The sequence below is a fragment of the Poecilia reticulata genome, chromosome 23, assembly GCF_904066995.2.
Source record: "Poecilia reticulata chromosome 23, P_reticulata-male-v2, whole genome shotgun sequence".
Taxonomy (NCBI): Eukaryota; Metazoa; Chordata; class Actinopteri; order Cyprinodontiformes; family Poeciliidae; genus Poecilia; species Poecilia reticulata.
The window spans coordinates 1,362,935-1,381,232 of record NC_088852.1 but is presented as its reverse complement, the minus strand read 5'-3'; the positions used below and the strand labels follow the sequence as shown (position 1 = coordinate 1,381,232).

General features: G+C 41.5%; 1 protein-coding gene across 37 annotated transcripts in view; it reads right to left on the bottom strand.

The window, feature by feature from the left end:
- celf2 (cugbp, Elav-like family member 2) overlaps nt 1-18,298 on the bottom strand; it is a 294,221-nt gene that overhangs the window by 38,166 nt on the left and 237,757 nt on the right. For all 37 annotated transcript variants that reach the window (XM_081603742.1, XM_017302940.2, XM_017302941.2 and 34 more), the window contains 3 exons: nt 11,615-11,663; nt 6,876-7,010; nt 1,319-1,398 (listed from right to left, as the gene is read on the bottom strand). In XM_081603742.1, coding sequence (XP_081459868.1) covers nt 1,319-1,398; nt 6,876-7,010; nt 11,615-11,663 — 264 coding nt within the window. The remainder of the gene's footprint in view (nt 1-1,318; nt 1,399-6,875; nt 7,011-11,614; nt 11,664-18,298) is intronic.

The following is an 18,298-nucleotide window of genomic DNA, read 5'->3' as shown; positions in this document are numbered from 1 at the left end:
GAGGGCGACAACAATGGCGGCGGCTCGTTGTCGCAGCGTGACGCGAGAGACTCTGGCCAGAAAAAAATAAGAAATATGGAGGCGATGTTTGATTCTGATGGAGCCTGAAAATGATTCCAGCAGGAAAAATACTAAAATAATCATCTGATTTAAAGTCTGAGTGTTCAGAAAATGGATTAAATGTAAATAATTATTAACAGAAACTGATTTTACAAATTAAAACTTGTTTTGGTTATGCATGTTAATGCTCTTTCTGCTGCCACACTTTTTCCTTCCACTCAACGTTCCAATAATACAATCTGTAATTACTAATGAACGAACCAGGATAACATTGTTTCAGTTATGTCTAATGCTTGTGGACTTTTTGCTACCACACTTTTTCCTTCCACTCAATTTTCTATCAATACAATCACTCTGTGAATGTAGAAGCTTTTTTTTTTTTCCAGCGTTGATTCAGTTTTTCTTCTCCTGACATTTCTGTGTTTATTACTGGTTTATTCATTTTAAAGCAGAATTATTGTTTTAAGTTTGAATCATCAAAGTCTTTAACTCTCATTCTGCAGGAAACTAGTCTGTTTAATAAACAAGTTTTAATTACTTTTCAGCAACCAGCTAATTTTTTAAAGTGAAATAAATAATTAGCAGCATGAATTTCACATTCAGGTTTTAAATAACATGAATAATGTTCAGTCATAAAGAGAAATTCAGAATTAGTTCAATAAATGATTCGATGAGAAAAACTCTGAAATATTTCTCATGTTTGCTGCATGAAAGGAAATGGGCACAAAAATCAATTTCCTGAATAATTTTTGTGAACATTTCATTTTAAAACTAAGATTTCAAACTAAATCTTTCATGTTAGATTCTCTCTGTCAGTAAAGTGAATAAATAACATCAGTTTGCAGGGAAAAAACCCAAAGAGAAAATAGAGGAGGCAACTTTTGCTAACGGATAAATTTGCTACTGATCACCAACATCGATGTTTTTCTGAAAATTTGCTAGAAAAATTTTTAAATTTTGAATTTAATCTCAAGAAAAGAACTTAGAAATTTCTCAGTTTTTAAAAGTAAAAAATTCGGAGCTTGAAAAGTTTAAAAAAGATTTTTTTTCCTGAACTTTCAAGTAAAAACTTTGAAAATTCTGAAAAATAAAGCTAATCAGACATTTTGTACACAAATGTCCTCCGTCTTGCTTTTATCTAACGTATCCCCAACAAACACGGCGTGGTCAACGTCTCTAGGCGAGCCACATTTCAGACGTGGTTCCTGAATGTTTGGCTTTGTTTGGCTGCAGGGTGTTGAGAAGAAGAGTGGCGTACCTCCATGGTCTGAGACTGGTGCATGGCTTTGATTGCATTCTGTGCCATGGCTCTGGTGGAAAACGTGACAAACGCACAACCTGCAAGGAGGGAGGAGGGAGGGAAGGATGGAAGGACAGTGGAAGGGAGGAGAGGGGGGAGGAAGAGGAGGAGGAAGACAAGAAAGAACAAAAACAAGACAAAGGGTTGGACACGTCGTCGTTATAAAAAGAAAAACAGATTGATACAGAGAACATGTCACAGGTGGACAACATCGTTTTCAGTGGCTGGAAAAACGAGCATCATGACATCACATCCTGTCCCCCCCCACATGAAACATCAGAGCTGCAGGCCTTCCTCACCTCCGTCCTCTTCCTCACCTCTGAATTAGTCAAACCTGAATTCTCAGCGTCTCTCTGAAAATCTGCATTAAACCTTTTGAATTTGACGCCTAAAATTTTCCCTTTTGATCGACGGGAAGACAGACGAAGGAGCCGTAAAACCGCAGGGGGTCGCTTTAAATCAGAGGAGAGGAGGAAGAGGACGCGTGGCCATCTTCCTCCGCGATCGGCGCCGGTTTCAGCCAATCAGCACGGCGCGTTTTCTGCAGGTGAGGCGGGAAGCGCGGCCGGACAGGGAAACGATGCGAGAGGAGCTGCAGCAACACGCTAGGCTAACCGTATGCTAACACAGTCAGCGAGCCGAGTTAGCTCAGCCAGGCCTGAGGGCAACACACACACACACACACACACACACACACACACACACACACACACGGTAAAAGTATTTTGGAGGATTTTATGTGCCTGATTGAAGCTGGAGGAACATATTTTATGGTTTTCAACATGTTTTAATTGTAAAAATCTGAAAAGTGTGGCGGGCCTGTACATTTAGTCAGAACTCTAAAGAAGAAAAACAAATAATTCAAAGGAGTGGATCAGAACCGCTTGGCTTAAGACTTTAAAGACGTTTTTCTGTGAAATGAAGGTCAGTCACAGTCGACCTTCGTCTCTGTTTTCGTTAAACAAGCGGATATTTTCCTCCCTGGATTTGATCTCACGCCGCATCCTGAAATGTTTCTCTCCACTTTCTGCCCTTCCTCTTGTCAGAGCTGATCACACTTCAGCCGCTAAACGTCGGGCTGCAGCAGAAGCAGCAAGCGAGGCGCTGAAGGTCGCTGGATTCTGCAGCTCTGACCCACTAAACGCTCGCCGTCCTTTTTCTGAGCTGAAAGGTTGTTTGAAAGCAGGTCAACTCCATCAAATGATTCACAGGCCTGCCTATTTTAGACGAGCATCATTTAACGGCTGCTTTTCCAGGAGGATGCTGCAGAAGTAGATCACTGCTGCAGATGTGGCTCCAAACTGGTTCAAACTGGTCAGAAACTCGTCAGAAGCTGCAACTTTTAGAAACGCACAGGAAAAAAAAGTGCTGATTTATTCTGTTTTTGCTTCTTTGTTCTACATTTTTATGTCAGATAAAACCTGATTTAATGCATAAAAATCAACCGAAGTGAAATGACCAGTCCTCAACCGCAGGGATAACTTTAACAGGACCCGTCTGACAACACGAAGGAGGCCACAGAGAAACTAAGGCTCAGCCTCCAACTGTCTAAAAGCTGCACCGTTTTTCCTCCATTATTCATGTTCTATGCTGTTAAATGTTGTATTCAAAATAATTTGTTTGTGTACCTTAGCTGTTAAATGTTAAATGTTTTTCTTCATTTGAAACACTTTATTATGGAGTCAATTTTCATGGTAACCTGATTCAACAGCAGCAGTCAAACATGGTGGTGGCAGTATGGTGCTCTGGGGATGATTTGCTGCTCAACAAGGGAAACTTTCAGCCTAAAACTCAGCAGGAAATCCACCCAGAGTCTGAATTTAAACATTTCTGCATCTCTGACGACTTTTCCACGCAGCTCTGTTGGCTCGGTGGGACGTTTCTCCTGTTTTCCTGCCGATCTGAGCTGGTTCTCTCCAGCGGGAGCTTCTCCCCCCCTGCTGACGCTGGCTGGGTTCATGAATATTGAATCCGGTTCTGAATAAAAGCAACTTCCCGCCTGCTCGGTGCGCGTCTCGTTTTCTCCACAGCGCAGAGTCGGGGACGAAGCCGGATCGCTAAAAATACCTCGCGGGCCGCATTCTGTCGTCAGCGGAGCGCCGCGCAGTCCTTTAATGAAAGTAGGGTAGCTCCCCAGGCCCAGCCTTCCACTGGTGGTGTGATCCATATTTTATTAATAGCGGCGCGCTCGGCTGATTGATACCGTGGGTTTAAAGCGAGTTCTGCTAGGTGGGACCGCGGGCCGCTGAGAGTTGCCAGCTCAGAAATCCTTAAAGAGCGATTTATTTCCAACCTGATTAGAGGTGTTTATTGACCGGCCAAGCCGGGCCGCCAGCGCTCCGACTCCGACTCGTGTCAGCCGCTAAGTGGCTCATATCGGCTCGACAGGAACCAGGATTTGGCCATCAGGTTTGAAATATTCATGAGGACAAAAGAGAGGAGCAGAAAAGGGGATGGAAGACAGAAACAAGGAAAGGGAGGGAAGGAAGCGAAAAGAGGACAAATCGACTGAGGAGTGGATTCTGGGACAGCCGGGGTGAATTTAAAGGTTTGGACTCAAACAACCTTCAGACGGAAAAAGAAAAGAAAATATTCGCAACGTTTAACGAGCACAGAAGAAGATACGGGAACAGAGGCAGCTCATTGGACGAGAAGAGGAGAAACAGGAAGAGATTTCCATCTCAGCACACAGAAACCACAGAGGGGAGGATGGCTGAGGTCAGGGGTCAGAGGTCAGGGTGGGATGGAGTGGCGTCACAGCTGAAATGATAAAACGGGTCGTTTCCCTTTAAATGGAGCCACAGGACGGGAAGATGCATCTCAGGTTTGAGCAGCAGAGAATGTTGGGGCGACCACGGAAAACCATTTCTACCAAACCAGACCTGGTGGAGGAGATATGATGCTGTGGGACTGAGACATGCCATCAACCAATCACATGAGGTTTCTCATGGTTTCAGCTCACATACTGCACTCATCTTCCTTCACATGTGGCACCGATTAAACGGAAAACAAACTAATTTCATCAGTTTATGTTGTGATACAGAAAGAAAAAACTCAGTAAAGTCACTAATTTCAAACTCTTTGTTCCAGATTTGAACCATTTATGTTTTAACGGTGAACTTAACAATCCAGAAACATTGAATTTGTTGTGGTTTTTCTGTAATCCACTGGCTTCAGAGGAGCAGATTCACTTTGGATCTTCGACCAGTTTACTTTACAGAACTGGTCCAGTTTAAACCGTCCACCTGCAGAAGGAGAGCTGTGGCCTCTGGCACCGAGATGCTAGCAGCAGCTAACGCTATTAGCCGCTACAGCTAGCTGCCAGCACATCCAGGAATCTGTCTAATTTCTAATCTGATTTCTATAAAATATGGCTGACGTTAGAGACAGCACCTTCTACTCCATATCCTCCTCTAGGGGGCAGAGTAGAGCACATTTGTTGGCTCCGGTGAGCTGGTGGTAAATTTGGACCCCAACTTTCCATCCAATCAGGAACCACAAGGTAGAAACGTGGACTCGGCAGTTTTTCCAAGCTTTGATCCCAAAAGGTTTGGGAACAAACCAAAAGTTTCTCTCTTCATCTGGAGGTTTACTTTTAGATTTGTGGGTTACAGAAAATCTACAATAAATTCAAATTTGGTCACAAGATTCTCTTCTTTTAAAAGCATTGCAACCTGTTGTCGTACTTTAGATCCTGCCTGATCCGGCAGCTTGGTGGGTTTTTAAATCCACTTTGGTCCAATTAAAGGAACAGAGCAACTCTGGTGTCTTACTAAAAATATCAGTTTTCCTTAAATAAACAACAAAGTTATGCGACATGAAACAAATCAGAAGCTGAAGGATGACGTGGACAGCAACATTTAAAGTGTCTCAAGACGGAAGTGAAGAGCTTCCTACTGGTTTCCAGTGGGGCTAAACTGGAAGGGGAGGGATGGGAATGGTGGTGAGAAAGTGGGAGGAGGAGGGGGGGAGGGGTGAGTGGGGGGGACAAGGCCGAGAAAGCAAGGAGAGAAAAAAAAAGAAAGTAGTGGGGAAAAGAGATATACAGCCAGAAAAGGAAGCAGCAAGTGTTGACAGTGAGGAGAAGAACCTCCAGCCGCCGCCGCCGGGTAAAGACCTGAGACAAGATGGCCGCCGTGTCACAGCTTCAGAAATATGTGCAGAAAATAATGAGAAACAAGCTGCAACGACTGTGTCTTACCAGTAGGAGGCAGCAGCGATAACAGAGGAAGCTAAAAACTGTTTTTACAGATGAAACATATTTAAGCTGATTTTTGTAGAAATCAGTTTAATGTTCCTAAATAAATCTGGTTTCAGTCTATTTTCATAAAGCAGATCTAAAATATTAGAAACAAAATGCAGATTGAGAAGCTAGTTGCTATTGGCTAGCATTTGGAAAGCAGCCAATCCGGAAGCAGCATTCAGTTTCCTTGGTGCTGATTGGTTGAAACACCAAGCAGGAAGTAAATGTTCTCAGTTTCCACTGAGTTTATTAAAGCGTGTTTAGTGTCTAAACTATAGAAGAGCTTTAGATGAATCATGGGACTTCTAAATGAAACTCATGGATTTTTATTCAGAGGATATTATGAGAATGGATTTCCTGCATAAGCAAGCCACACTTTTCAGATGTTTGTTGCAAGAAAAAAGTCAAAATTTCTGTTGATCTGTCACAAAATGCAGATAAAATGTATGTATTTGCTGGCTGTGATGTGACATAACTCCAACTTTAACTATGAAATCAGATTTTACAGCCCGGTGGAGGTGAAGTGAACAGTCTGCGCTCGGCTTCCTCACCTCAGGAAAGGTGAGTCGGTTTGGAAACCAGCTGAAATGTTCTCTGCTCATAAAGTCATGAACTCACTGGAGAGGGAACCAAACTCACAACGTTCTCCAGAAGATGAAACGCATTCAGCTCAACGTTTCAAAATAAAACGACTCCAACTAAAACTTCTGCTCATCACGACTCGGCTGCAGATCTAAAGACCAGAGGTGTTTAAATCTTAACATTTGGAAACTTTGGATAAACCATGATTAGCTGAAGAGACTAGATAAATAACTAATAACTTTAACGTTTTACGTTATTGATCTTTTAGAACGTTTTCTTGCATTATTAAGCCTTAATTACTATCATATCACTTGAAAATGGTTTGAAAACAACAATATCATCGTTTCCTGCGATAAGTTCTGGGGAAATGTGTTCCCGTTGGTAAACAGGATCAAAGTTTCGCTAATGGAAATGAATCCTGTTGCTCGTCTGTGGTTAGCATGAATTTCAAGATAAAAATCCCCTCAGATGTTATTTAGTCTTTAACCTGCAAGCATGAAAAAGTTTCGTAAAGAAGTGGGCGGATTATTTATGTGTCTGGTCCAGATTATCACCTCAGATCTGAATCTACAGCTTCTGATTTAACTTTAGTTTGGCGGCCATCTTGGTGAGGGCAGCAGCTGGAGGCCCGTCAGCTGTTTGATCAGCATGAGGAGCTGCAGGATGGAGGCGAGTCAGAGTGGCGGGTACCTCTGCTGAGCCCGTCGGGCCCCCGGAGGATCCGGCACTCCTCGATCTGGCCGAACGCGGAGAACATGACCCGGATGTCGTTCTCGTTGCACTTCTTCGACACCATGCCGATGAACAGCTTCCTGTCTTCAACAGCTGCAGGGGAGACACAGAAACATTTACTGGGTCGATTCTCTTGAAAAGGTCCAGATCGGTGCTGGGGTTAAATAAGTACACCCTGTTCCAGTTCTACGACCCGGTACCGTTAACGACCCAATTCAATTATCAAAGCAAAAACTGTCATGGAAACAGTTTCTGTAGAACCGCTTGAGTCCAACTCTTCCTGAAGTTTCTTCTCTCTGAAAGTCCAACAGCATCACCTCTTCAAGTTGATGTCTGGACTTTGACTAGGCCACTTAAATTCAACATGCAAACTGAAACTATTTTCTACAGAATCATCTCTCCTTCTTGAACCGAGTTCCTAAATTCGTTTGGGATTTAATCCCGTCTGGGATTAAGAGCAGAAACAGTTTTAGGTTTGAAATCAGGCTGAAATTAGGATTTCTGATGGGAACATGTGGAATAAAACCAACTAAAAACCGGAATCGAGTCGTTAGAGACTGAAAGAAGGAGAACTGGTTTCCTCTCTGCAGAGCGACCGGCCTCAGGAAGTCCAGAAACGGCCCGATAACCTCTCCTTTCAGAGCTGCTGATCCGTTAACGAAGCGCTTTAATTAGCCGCTCCTGGGGAATCTGTGAGAGTTGAACCGAATCTGAAGCTGACGGTAAATAATTTAAAAACCCAGAACAAAGAAAAACGTTGAAACAGAAGAAAAGTTAAAAGAAATGACAGAAAGAAAGAAAAAAGAGACTTTGTGTGTTTCATCATGCTGTGATCGATGTCTGATTATCACTTCAACCCCGAGACTCAACCTGGTGGAAGGAGCTGCGGGCCGGCCGGCGGCGGCGACGCCTTCACTCCACATCCAGCGTAAGGTTAATCCGATTCATTTTTAATGAGGAAACTGTCAGCTCCTTCCACCAGGCCAGGCAGATAAGCGCTCGCTCGCTCGCTCTCTGGGAAATCAATAGCACACTTGTTTACTTTGCTGTTTGACTCGTTTGTGTGTTTAAAGAAAAAAAAGAGGAAACAACAAACCGACGGGATTCGCTGTCGAGATAAGAGGCGCTTTAAGAAGCGGCGGCTGCTCTGCGGGCGGCGTGTCGGTGTGTGTGCGCATCACTCCAGAGGATGATTAGCACGAGTCTAACAGCAATGTAATTAATTTACTCTGCGTCGATAGAGGGGAAGGAGAGCAGATATCGTTACAATTGACTGTTTCTGCTCGGCGTTGGCGGCGCGGCGATAAGCACTCGTGGAGACGGAGTCAGCGTTGCATTGTGGGAGAAAGCTTCAAGAACCGCCTGCGGACCCTTCAGGGGAGGAAAAACCTGAGCCGTCTTCCTCCGTTTTCCTTGCGGTTTCCCCGTCTCCCTGCTGACTGAACTGATGAGGCTCGCCGCCGCCGCTCGTCAGCGCTAACGCAGATCCAGCAGCGGGTTTATTAAAGGTCGTTTCTGTTAAACGGATGGATACGTGTCCCTCGTCAGGCTCCATATTTCACCCTTCCAGCTGCGAGCCACAGCTTTTTATTGAGTTCCTCCCTCCTCGCCCCGACAGTTATGTCTTATAAAGTCACAATTCGCCATATTTCAGTGGAGCGGATGATGGCTTTTCTAAGGATTCCTTTCTTCTTCTTTTTTTTTGGGTCGCGCCGGCAGAACTTTGGGCTCCCGATGTGGCGCCAAAAAGCAGCGACGTCAGGTCGAAGCCCTTTATTTCCAGCTCTGGTTTTATAGCTTTCATTATCACGTTCTGCTCAATTGCTCAGCTTTAAGGGTCATTTCATCAAAATTACAGAAACGCACATTTACTCCACTTAGCCAGGCAGATAAATTAGATCTAATTTGCCAAAATTTCTGCTATCTGTCACTGATATCTAACATTTTCGCCTAAAAAGTTAATAAAAGTCTAATTTGAGGTCCACTGTTTATCCAACCAAAGTAATCATACATCTGTTCTTGTGAGATTAATTATTATTTTTCCTTTTTTTAATCTTTTAAAGGATTAAAATCAGGTTTTCTGTAAAGTCTGAGCAACAAATTGAGTTTCTTTAAATCATTTCTGTTTGCAGCTTCTGAATAATAAACAGAAACTTATGTTTCTTTGTTGTGTTGAATAAATGAACCTGCATTAAAACCGGACCAGGCTCCTTCCGTCCCAAACCAGAAGAAAAAAGTGACAAACTTTACACCAACAACCTTGGAGCTCAAGTTTCAGACTAATAAGAGGAACATGAGTTTTACTGTGGAGTTAAAACATGTTGGTTTATTTGACTTTTAAAGGAGGAGCAACAGAAATTTAGAGCAACCAGCTTCATTTGGCATCTTTTTACGCTGATGATATTATAGTTTATTTTGCACTGAATACCAAAGATGGCTCAGATTTTTAGCTCAAGTTTGGAAAAACTGGATTCAAATCTGCTGGAAAATATAAAAACACTAAAAATATACATTATTTTTATGGTTTCATTTGGATTTTTGCTGATTTTTCCACTCATTTATCAGGAAGTAGGAGCAGAAAAGTCGTCGCCTTGCAGACGATTCGAAGTCAGAAGATCCTGCTGTGGGATTAAAACGGCCTCTTTATTTCCGGTTCTGGTTTTATAGCTTTATAGCTATTATTTTCTGCTCAATTACTCAGATTTAAGGGTCATTTCACCAAAATTACAGGAGCTCACATGTACTCAGCTCAGCCATTCAGATACATTAGCTGTAATTTGCTAAAATTTCCGATCTCTGCCAATGATGTCTATTATTTTTGCCCAATAAGTTCATAAAAGTCCAAATTGAGGTCTGCTGTTTGTCCAATCAAAGTAATCATCCGTCTCCTCCTGTGAAGTTGGTCATTAATAATCTTTTTTTAACCTTTTGAATCACGAAAATGAAACAATTTATTCTTTCAGAGACCCTAAAAATAAGAAAGTCGCCTTCAGGGTTTTCAGGAAAAAAAAAAAACTACATTTATAACTTGCAGCTTTTTGGTCTGAACGTTTCAAACATGCAGAAATGAAATAATCAGAAATGTGGGTTTGTTTTTATCTCCCTCTGTTGAAGGTTTTTAATTAAATCCATGCCAAGAAAACTTTTTGTCTTCCTTCCAAGTTGTTTCACCTTTAAAAAGATTCTTCAAAATTTCTGAAGGTCTCTGAGATTTTCTGCAGTTATTTCACTCAAATTCACACACCGACCTGCTGACATCACAGATTTGTTCATTTCTATGCAGACGACGTCCAGATTTATCCACCGGATCAGAACCAAGCGTTAAACTCTGCTTGATGGTAATAAATCTTAGATTAACGTATTATTTTTTCTGTGAATGACAATAAAACGGGGATCATTCTGTCCAGGCATCACATCTCGATATTTATTCCACTTTTCTCCACTCATCTGTTCAATATCGCCCTAATTGACAAAGCCGGTCATGTTCTGTTCACTAATCTGGGGCAATAATTACAAAACTGCACTGCAGGGATTAAAAATAAGCAATAAGAATAATCCGTAAGGAATTAGAAACTTTAAAACGTTGTATAAAGTCTAAATCATTAAAGTTAGTTGATGTAGTGAAGCTAAGTTACAGGAAGCTCTAATTCTTTACAAAACCAAAAATAAACAATTACCACAAAACTAATGAGCAATTTACAACTTATGTTGGAATCTCAGTTTAAAATTTTACTACTGGAGAAATTTATCAGTAATTTGAGACAAACTGGAATATTTTGAATATTGACGTTAGAAAATGTCCAAACATAAAACTGTTCAATTTATCTTTTAAACATCTGATTATTGCTGGATATATGACATTTCTGGAGAAATTTAAAGAATTGATTCTTTATCCATGGTAATTAAAATTAAATTGATGGGTGAGCTAATAAATACAGGTTTAGGTTTTATTGTTTGTTACAAGTTTCTGATAATTATTGAGTCGGTAACGGAAAAGAAATGTTTGAAAATGAGTCATTTTCAAATTAAACAGTTTTGATAAGCTAATTATTTTGTTCTCAGTCTTACTGATTATATGTTTTTAGTTTTAAAAACCTGATTATAAATGTAATAAATATAATAATTATCTCTTAAATATCTAAAGTTTAGACCTTATGATTAATGCTGGAAGTTTAATTTAGCAGATATTCAAAAATAAACCAACTTCCGTGTTACATTTGATTGATATTGGAAGATTCAGACCAAAGCAGATCGATGGGTTAGAATGGCCTAGTCAAAGTACACAGCTGAGAATGTGAGGGACAACCTGGAAACAGATGCTGTCTGGTGGGTTTGCTCTGCACAGAGAAACGGGTCGAGTCTGGATGTGAGGATGAAGCGAGCGCCGGGCGGCGAGAGGCAGCCGCCGCGGGGAGCAACACCAGTTCATCACCGGACTAAAACGATTCAACTGGCGCTGACCTCCCTCCAAAGCACCTCAATAATTTATGACACGTATAAGAGAAGAAGATATAGACACAGAAAAATCAGCATTTCCTCCTCCATCTCTCTTTTCAGCGTCTCTGCTTCAATCTTTTCTCTTCCTGTCTTCTCTGCAAGTCAAGTGAAGCAGCTATTACCAGGCAAATTCAAAAAGAGAGAGTGTGTGTGTGTGTGTGTGAGTGTGTGTGTGTGTGTGTGTCCTTGTGGCCACTCACCATTAGATTTCTCACTGTCTGCAGGTTTCATCTGAATAGGGTGATGCATCTGTGGAAACAAAAGAGGGGCAGACAGAAGAAAAACATTAAATATCACCTTGACACATGCATAAATACAGAGCTGCAAAATGCTTCAGCTCCCTCATGTGCAAATTAAATCTGAATATCATTCAGAGGCAAATGTCAACGAAAGCAAACGCTTTGGTTTCTCATAAACACTTCAGTCCGGAGGGCAGGAGGCGCGGAATCAAACGGAGTCATGAAAGCAGCAGAGAGACGCTAAAAAGCAAACGGGAGAAGAAGAAGAAGACGGTCAAGGACGAGAAGACGAAGCAAAAAGAAGAAGAGAAATCAGGAAACAGGCAGAAGCTCAGAGTTACAATAACGTGAATAAAAAAGGAGAAAATCACTCCAGTGATTACAGAGAGCAGAGTTCATCAATATGCTGGTTTCATTAATAATAATTAGTTAAATGATTTAATTTAACTAATAATCCATGCAACATTTATTGTTTATTTTTTATTCCCAGGAACACAGAGTTCACCTGAACAAGAACAAAATCTTTAAATTTGATACGATCTGTTAGACTGCAGATCAGAACTCCACCATCTGCTCCTCCTCCAGCTGCTGGGGCTCTGTGTCAAACCAGCCTGTTCCCCTCCTGGCCTGTGGGGGCGCTGCACCAAGAACCACTGAAGGAAACGACACAAAAACCTCTGAAGAAGCTGAGAGCAACTTCCTTCTTCACCAGATGGAAACAAGATGGAGGAGTTTAGCGGTTGGAGGATTTCTCTTTAGTCTTTGGCTAAAGACCAGGAGACATTTCTGCTGCTAACGCTAGGCTAGCATGTTAGCTTTGGTTGGATTTACCCAGGATGCCCTGCTCTGTAGTCCACTTCCTGCTTTTGGAGCGGTCTCCGGTCTTCTTGGCGTTCACATTCAAACCGAACTCAGACGGAGGTTTGGAGGACCAGAGGTCAGAGTTAGCTTAGCATTCACACCTCACCAACCGAACCAGACTGGACCTTCTATGCAAACAGACTGGAGTTGGACTAAACGGACTGAACAGGACTGGTGTGAACGCTCCCTCAGCATCCTAGGAACATCTTAAGTCTCTCCTGACTGAACAAGCAAGACAGATTATCTGGTGCGACTCAAACTTATTTTCAGTTCTGTCTGCCCTCGTTGAATGACGCCCTGGGTGGAGAGCCACATCAACCATGTCCTAAAGCAGCGGCGTTCAAACTTTTCATCAAGTTGAAGGTGCTCTGGTAGCCACAAAATGTTCAGTATTTTTCTTCTTAATTACAACAGCAAAAGCATTTAGTTGTTTATGTTTATCTGCTAAATAAATAAACTAAGCAACAATATTTATAGACATTTTTCTGCAGACGTGTAAATGAGTAAATTACTGTTGATTTAAAACTGTTTTTTTTAACTGGGAGATTTGTCAATGAAAATATATGTATGTAATATATATGTATATGAATGATAAATATATATATATAGCTATATTAGAGGTGTGCCGATCGATCGGTCACCATTCATAATCGGCCGATTTCTGTGAAAAAGTGCATGATCGGTGATCGGCAGTCATTGTCTCTTGTTGCCGATCACCTGCCTCTCATGTCTCAGCCTGCCTGTGCAGCTGGTCTCCTCTTTCCTTCCCTCTGCCAAACGCGCAGCAAACAAATCCTAAGCGATGTGGAACTATAACTATAACGCACTGAGTGAATGGGGACGTTTGCGTGTTGCGGCGGAAAATTGAAGCAGGTCAAAATGCATCAACACAACGAAGCTAATAGACATAAAAACAATGTTATACCTGACAGAGTTTGGCTACGTCGAGGCTCACTGCAGTAAAAAAGACATGGAGGATCAGATAGCAGGTAAAGCAGCACAGCTACAAACACTCACCCGGATTAGCATGACGGTCAGAAAGCTAAACAAATAACCCACTAAATGATTTAAGTCTTGGAGCTGCGATGTAAGACGCTGGTTCTGCTCTCGCTGTTGAACTGCTGCTACGCTACAGGTAGTAATATTTCACAGACGGAGCGCCGCTTCTGCTCCACCTGGTAGTGACTCTCACACCGAACCTCTGCTTAAAGCTGCAGCTTCTAACCTAAAAATACATTTTACATACGTATTAAAACTTTAGCTGTCCTAACATGAGACAGATAATCTCTAAAAAATAATCGATCTCCTCCCTGCTCTGCATAATTACTCCGCTCTGTCAGAAACAGCCAATCAGAACTAGCAGTAATCAGCTAGCCGCCATGCTAACAGGAAGTTTTCATTCAGTAACTCTGGATTGTTTATTGTAATGGATCCTGTTTTTGCCTTTGAATGTTAAGTTTTATACTTTAATTTTTTGGCAATGTTGATGTTTTATTTTGGCTCTTTGCATTATTTAGCCTCTTCAGAGCCTCCATATGTTATCAGTCTGTTAAAGATAGTTTTACTGACAGCAGTACAATTTACACAATGCCTGTTTTGTTTAGTTCTCTTCTTGGAAAAAAAAAAAGTTATTAAAAACAAGTTTTTGTCTAAATTAAGGTGAATTCATGGTTCCTTTTTCCACATAATGTAACCAGTAGTGTTTATGATAAAAAAAATAAATAATTATGTGATCGGTATCGGTATCGGCAGGAAAAAACTTGATCTATTTTTTTTTCTTTATCTGTATTCTTTTGTGTCTTTAGCAACAAGAACAGGAAGTGACTCACTCCTGCTTTATAAAATGGACGTGGTTAAGACTGCATTGTAGTAAAAACCTCTGAATGTTTGTTTCCTCTTACTAATAAATTAAATTAAATGCAAAAATATGTGAAAATTTGACCCCAACATTGTTTTTAAATGTAGATCTGCATCATCTAAAACTAATTTAGACCATTCTTGACCCAGGCCCATCCAGAATCATTTCAAGGGCCACAAATGGCCCATGCGCCACACTTTGGACACCCATAACTAAAGCCTGCGCTGCTGCAGTTGCAGTCAGACGTGAAGCGTTGGGTAAAGCGGCGCAGCGGCGTGAATATGCTTTCAAACGAAGCGGTTTCTGCCGGATGTGATGAGGATAAAGACGTTTCTGTAAGCAGCGTAAATACTGTCTAATGTACACTTTCACGCTCCCATTCATCTCTGTGACGCGCACAAAGAGCAGTTTAATAGAGCCGCATGATGGATGTGTTCTCAGCTCGTGGCTCGTCTTTTATGAAAAAACAAGAAAACACTTTAAGCGATGAGACGGCTTTGTCACCTCGCGCGCCCGGCTGAACCCTCTCCTCTTATGTCCCGTTTTTATTCCCTCCATCTCTCTTTCCTTTATGGGAGATTATGTGGCTGTTTGATCTGCGGAGAGACGAATGACAGTGATTCTCCAAATCTAGCCCGGTATCAATCACACTCAGAGTCAAATACCAGCCGTGAGGGAGTGTGTGTGCAGGTGTGTGTGTGTCGGCGGCGGTGTGTGTGTGCCCCGTCTCACCCATTACGCCCCTGGGCTCAGTCACGCTGTGACAGAGGGCTTTGATCTTCCAATTCTATCACACACCTTTATCCCAACTCTCCCCCGTCTTGCTCTCTTCCTTATCATCCTCACTCTGACATTTTTTTTCCCTTCTCACTGGCCTGTTTCACACACGACACACACACTATTAGATCCACTGATCAGTTCCACGCACCGCCTCAAGGGGGCAGTCAACTGAAAATTTAGACTGAAACAAATGTACTGAAGAACAAATAAATCCAAAGGTGGAAACGTGTTTTCACACCTACAGATTTCTCCTGTTTTTACCTTTTAATGTGTTCCAGATAAAACTTTAATAATCAGACAAATAACGTTTGCATCTGTTGAGGAAAATAAGCTACAACCTAAACAAATTGACTAAAAAACATGGACTGCAGTTACATGAAGCAATAAAAACAATCATTTAAAATTAGTGGCATTAATTCATAATAATTTAAATCAACTTCATTTAAAAGAAAAATGAGACTTTTTCAATTCAACATGTTTAACTGCTAACTTATTGAATAAATACACATCAACAATAAAGACATTTATAGTTTTAAATCTGTTCTTCAACCATCAGTGATTCAGGAAGTCCTGATCATTCATGGAGAAATTTGAACGCTAACATTAGCATTAGCGACATGGTTAGCATTGAGATGCTATTTTAGGCTTAATTAGTTTAGCTGATAGGCTAACTCCGTTTAGCACATCTTGTTCCAGTATCCAATCAGAAATTAACCTCCAGTGTGATGAGAAAACCGGCTTCGTCCTCCATCCCTGTTAGCTGATGTAGCTAACAGCTAGCAGGGAAACTGTGCGCCAGTTTCACGGCCGTACCAGAAACACGCAAATACAAAGGTTCCAGCTTTAGACTTTTGTATGAAAAAAAAGAGTAAATACTTTTTAAAAAATCTATGTAATTATTTTATTAAAATTAATGTGTTCAAGTCCTGAAGCTACATAAAACACAAAACCCTCCTATCAAGAAGAGACGATCTTCATCCAGGCCCAAACTTCAACTAATAAAACAAGAATTATTTTAATAGGATCTGTATGACGACACGAAGGAGGCCAAAGTATCTAGAACTGCCATGCACTAAATATAAATGTGAACCTCCCAGGAGGCCGACCCACCAGCAAGAGCTCATCATCGACTCGTGCAGGAGGTCCGGCAGAAAGCAAAGGTCAGAGGTCACGATTCAACAATAAGAAAGAGAGACCAGAACCACCAAAAGAACACAAAGACCCGTGCCACATTTACCAGAAAACAATAATCCTCTGGACTTCTGGGAAAATCAAATCTCACAGAACAACATGGCCGCTACAGCAGAACACGGTGGTGGCAGAGTGGTGATCTGGGTGGATCTGGATACTATAAAGGAGAATGTCTGACCATCACGTAGTGAAGCTCACTTTAGTTCTGCAGCAGAAAAATGATCCAAACAACTCCAGGCAGTCGACCTCCGAATGGCCTAATCAAAACCTTGGCTTCTGTCTGACTGAGATGCAGCATCACCAGGATGGTTATGCTGGAAACCTTCCTTTGTTTCTGGATTCAAATGAATCTGCAAAGCAAAAAACTCCAGATATAAACAAATGATAACAGATGAAATATCCAGTTATCAGGTTTAGGTGGGGTCCAAAGTGTGGCCCGGGGGCCGCTTCTGGCCCTCGGACTGTTTTTTTATGGCCCCCAACTGCAGTTCAAGAATGACATAAATTTGTTAATTGATTTTCTTGCAATGGTAACTATTAGGTTCATGAGATATTTTACAACCTGAATGCTTATAAGTAGAACTACCGAATCAGATTTTATTTAAAATACAGGAAGTGTTATGAAGCAAAGTGACAAAAATCAAAAGAAAACATTTGAAAAATTTATGCAAATGTGAAAAATGTTTCTAAAGTTTTGGACCTAAAAAAACTACTTCACTTTATAATTTTCTTGGCCTTCGAGCTCTTTTGACTCATCGTTCTTTCTCCAACCTCTGTTTTTCGGCCCTCACTAGTCTGCAAGTTGGTCTTTTGTTTGAGACCACACCACTTGATGAACCTTCTTAGTTTGCATCAGTTCTTTAATTGAACTCATTTCCAGGCGTAACCTCTTCTCTGCAACAAACTTAGTTGACTTAAGTGCATCAACAAGAGAGAAATTATCAGTCACACAGATTATAGGTGGAGTACAAGCAGTATTACCAGCACTGAGTTCAGAAAAGAGTGCGGAAAGAAAAATGGCATTATCAATCCCCTCAGACATGGCGAGTGTTTCACCTGCCAGTGTGCTTCTGACAATTCTCTTAATTTTCTTTGACTGCCATGCAATGGGAGAGAACCGCCCGTTGTCACCCATCAAAACAATGAAGTGCCCACCTTGAGTACCTCCATCTGAAAGATTTCCAAAAGATGCATCAGTGAATGTAACCATCTTTAAGTTACCGTCGTCCCCAAGGTGTTGAAAATTCAATTCAACAGACTTGGCCTTGAGCTTACACACAACTCTGTTTGCTTCATTAATGGTCTGTACTGTAGCATGTTTGAGACGGGATGCTAAATTACTAGCATCAAACATGACATCAGGCCTGCTCTGTCTTGCCACCCACAGAAGTTGGCCTATCTTAGATCTAAGTTGCTCTGTCTCCTTCTCAGTGAGAGGTGAAGCGGACTCTGCTGCTCGTGAGGGTGAGAGGTGTATGGACTGCAGGTGCTGAATGTATGTTTCTTGGTGTATTTGTACTTTCTCACCTTCAGTAACAAGATCTACACCCACATAGGAAAAGCTATTGTGTGCTTCACGACCGACATTAAACTTTGACCTCAGGTGAGGTATGACTGACTCTGAAAACATGTGTGATCCACCCCATATAAAATCATCAACATGACAAGCAAGTACACCAGTTACATTTTTTGTGCTCATCCAGCCAATAGAAAACTGCAGGATCAACCTTAGACATGATGCCTCCTGCTTCAATCATGATGCTTTTTACCCTGTTATACCAATACAGTGAAGCATCAGCTAAACCATACACACATTTTTTCAGTTTCCAAAGCACACCTGTGCTATTAGCCTCTCGAGGAGGCTTGATGAAAATGTCTCTGGACAGTTGCATTCCTTGTAAAAAGGCAGATTTAATGTCCATAGAGTGAAGTTCCCATTGTTTTTGACATACAAC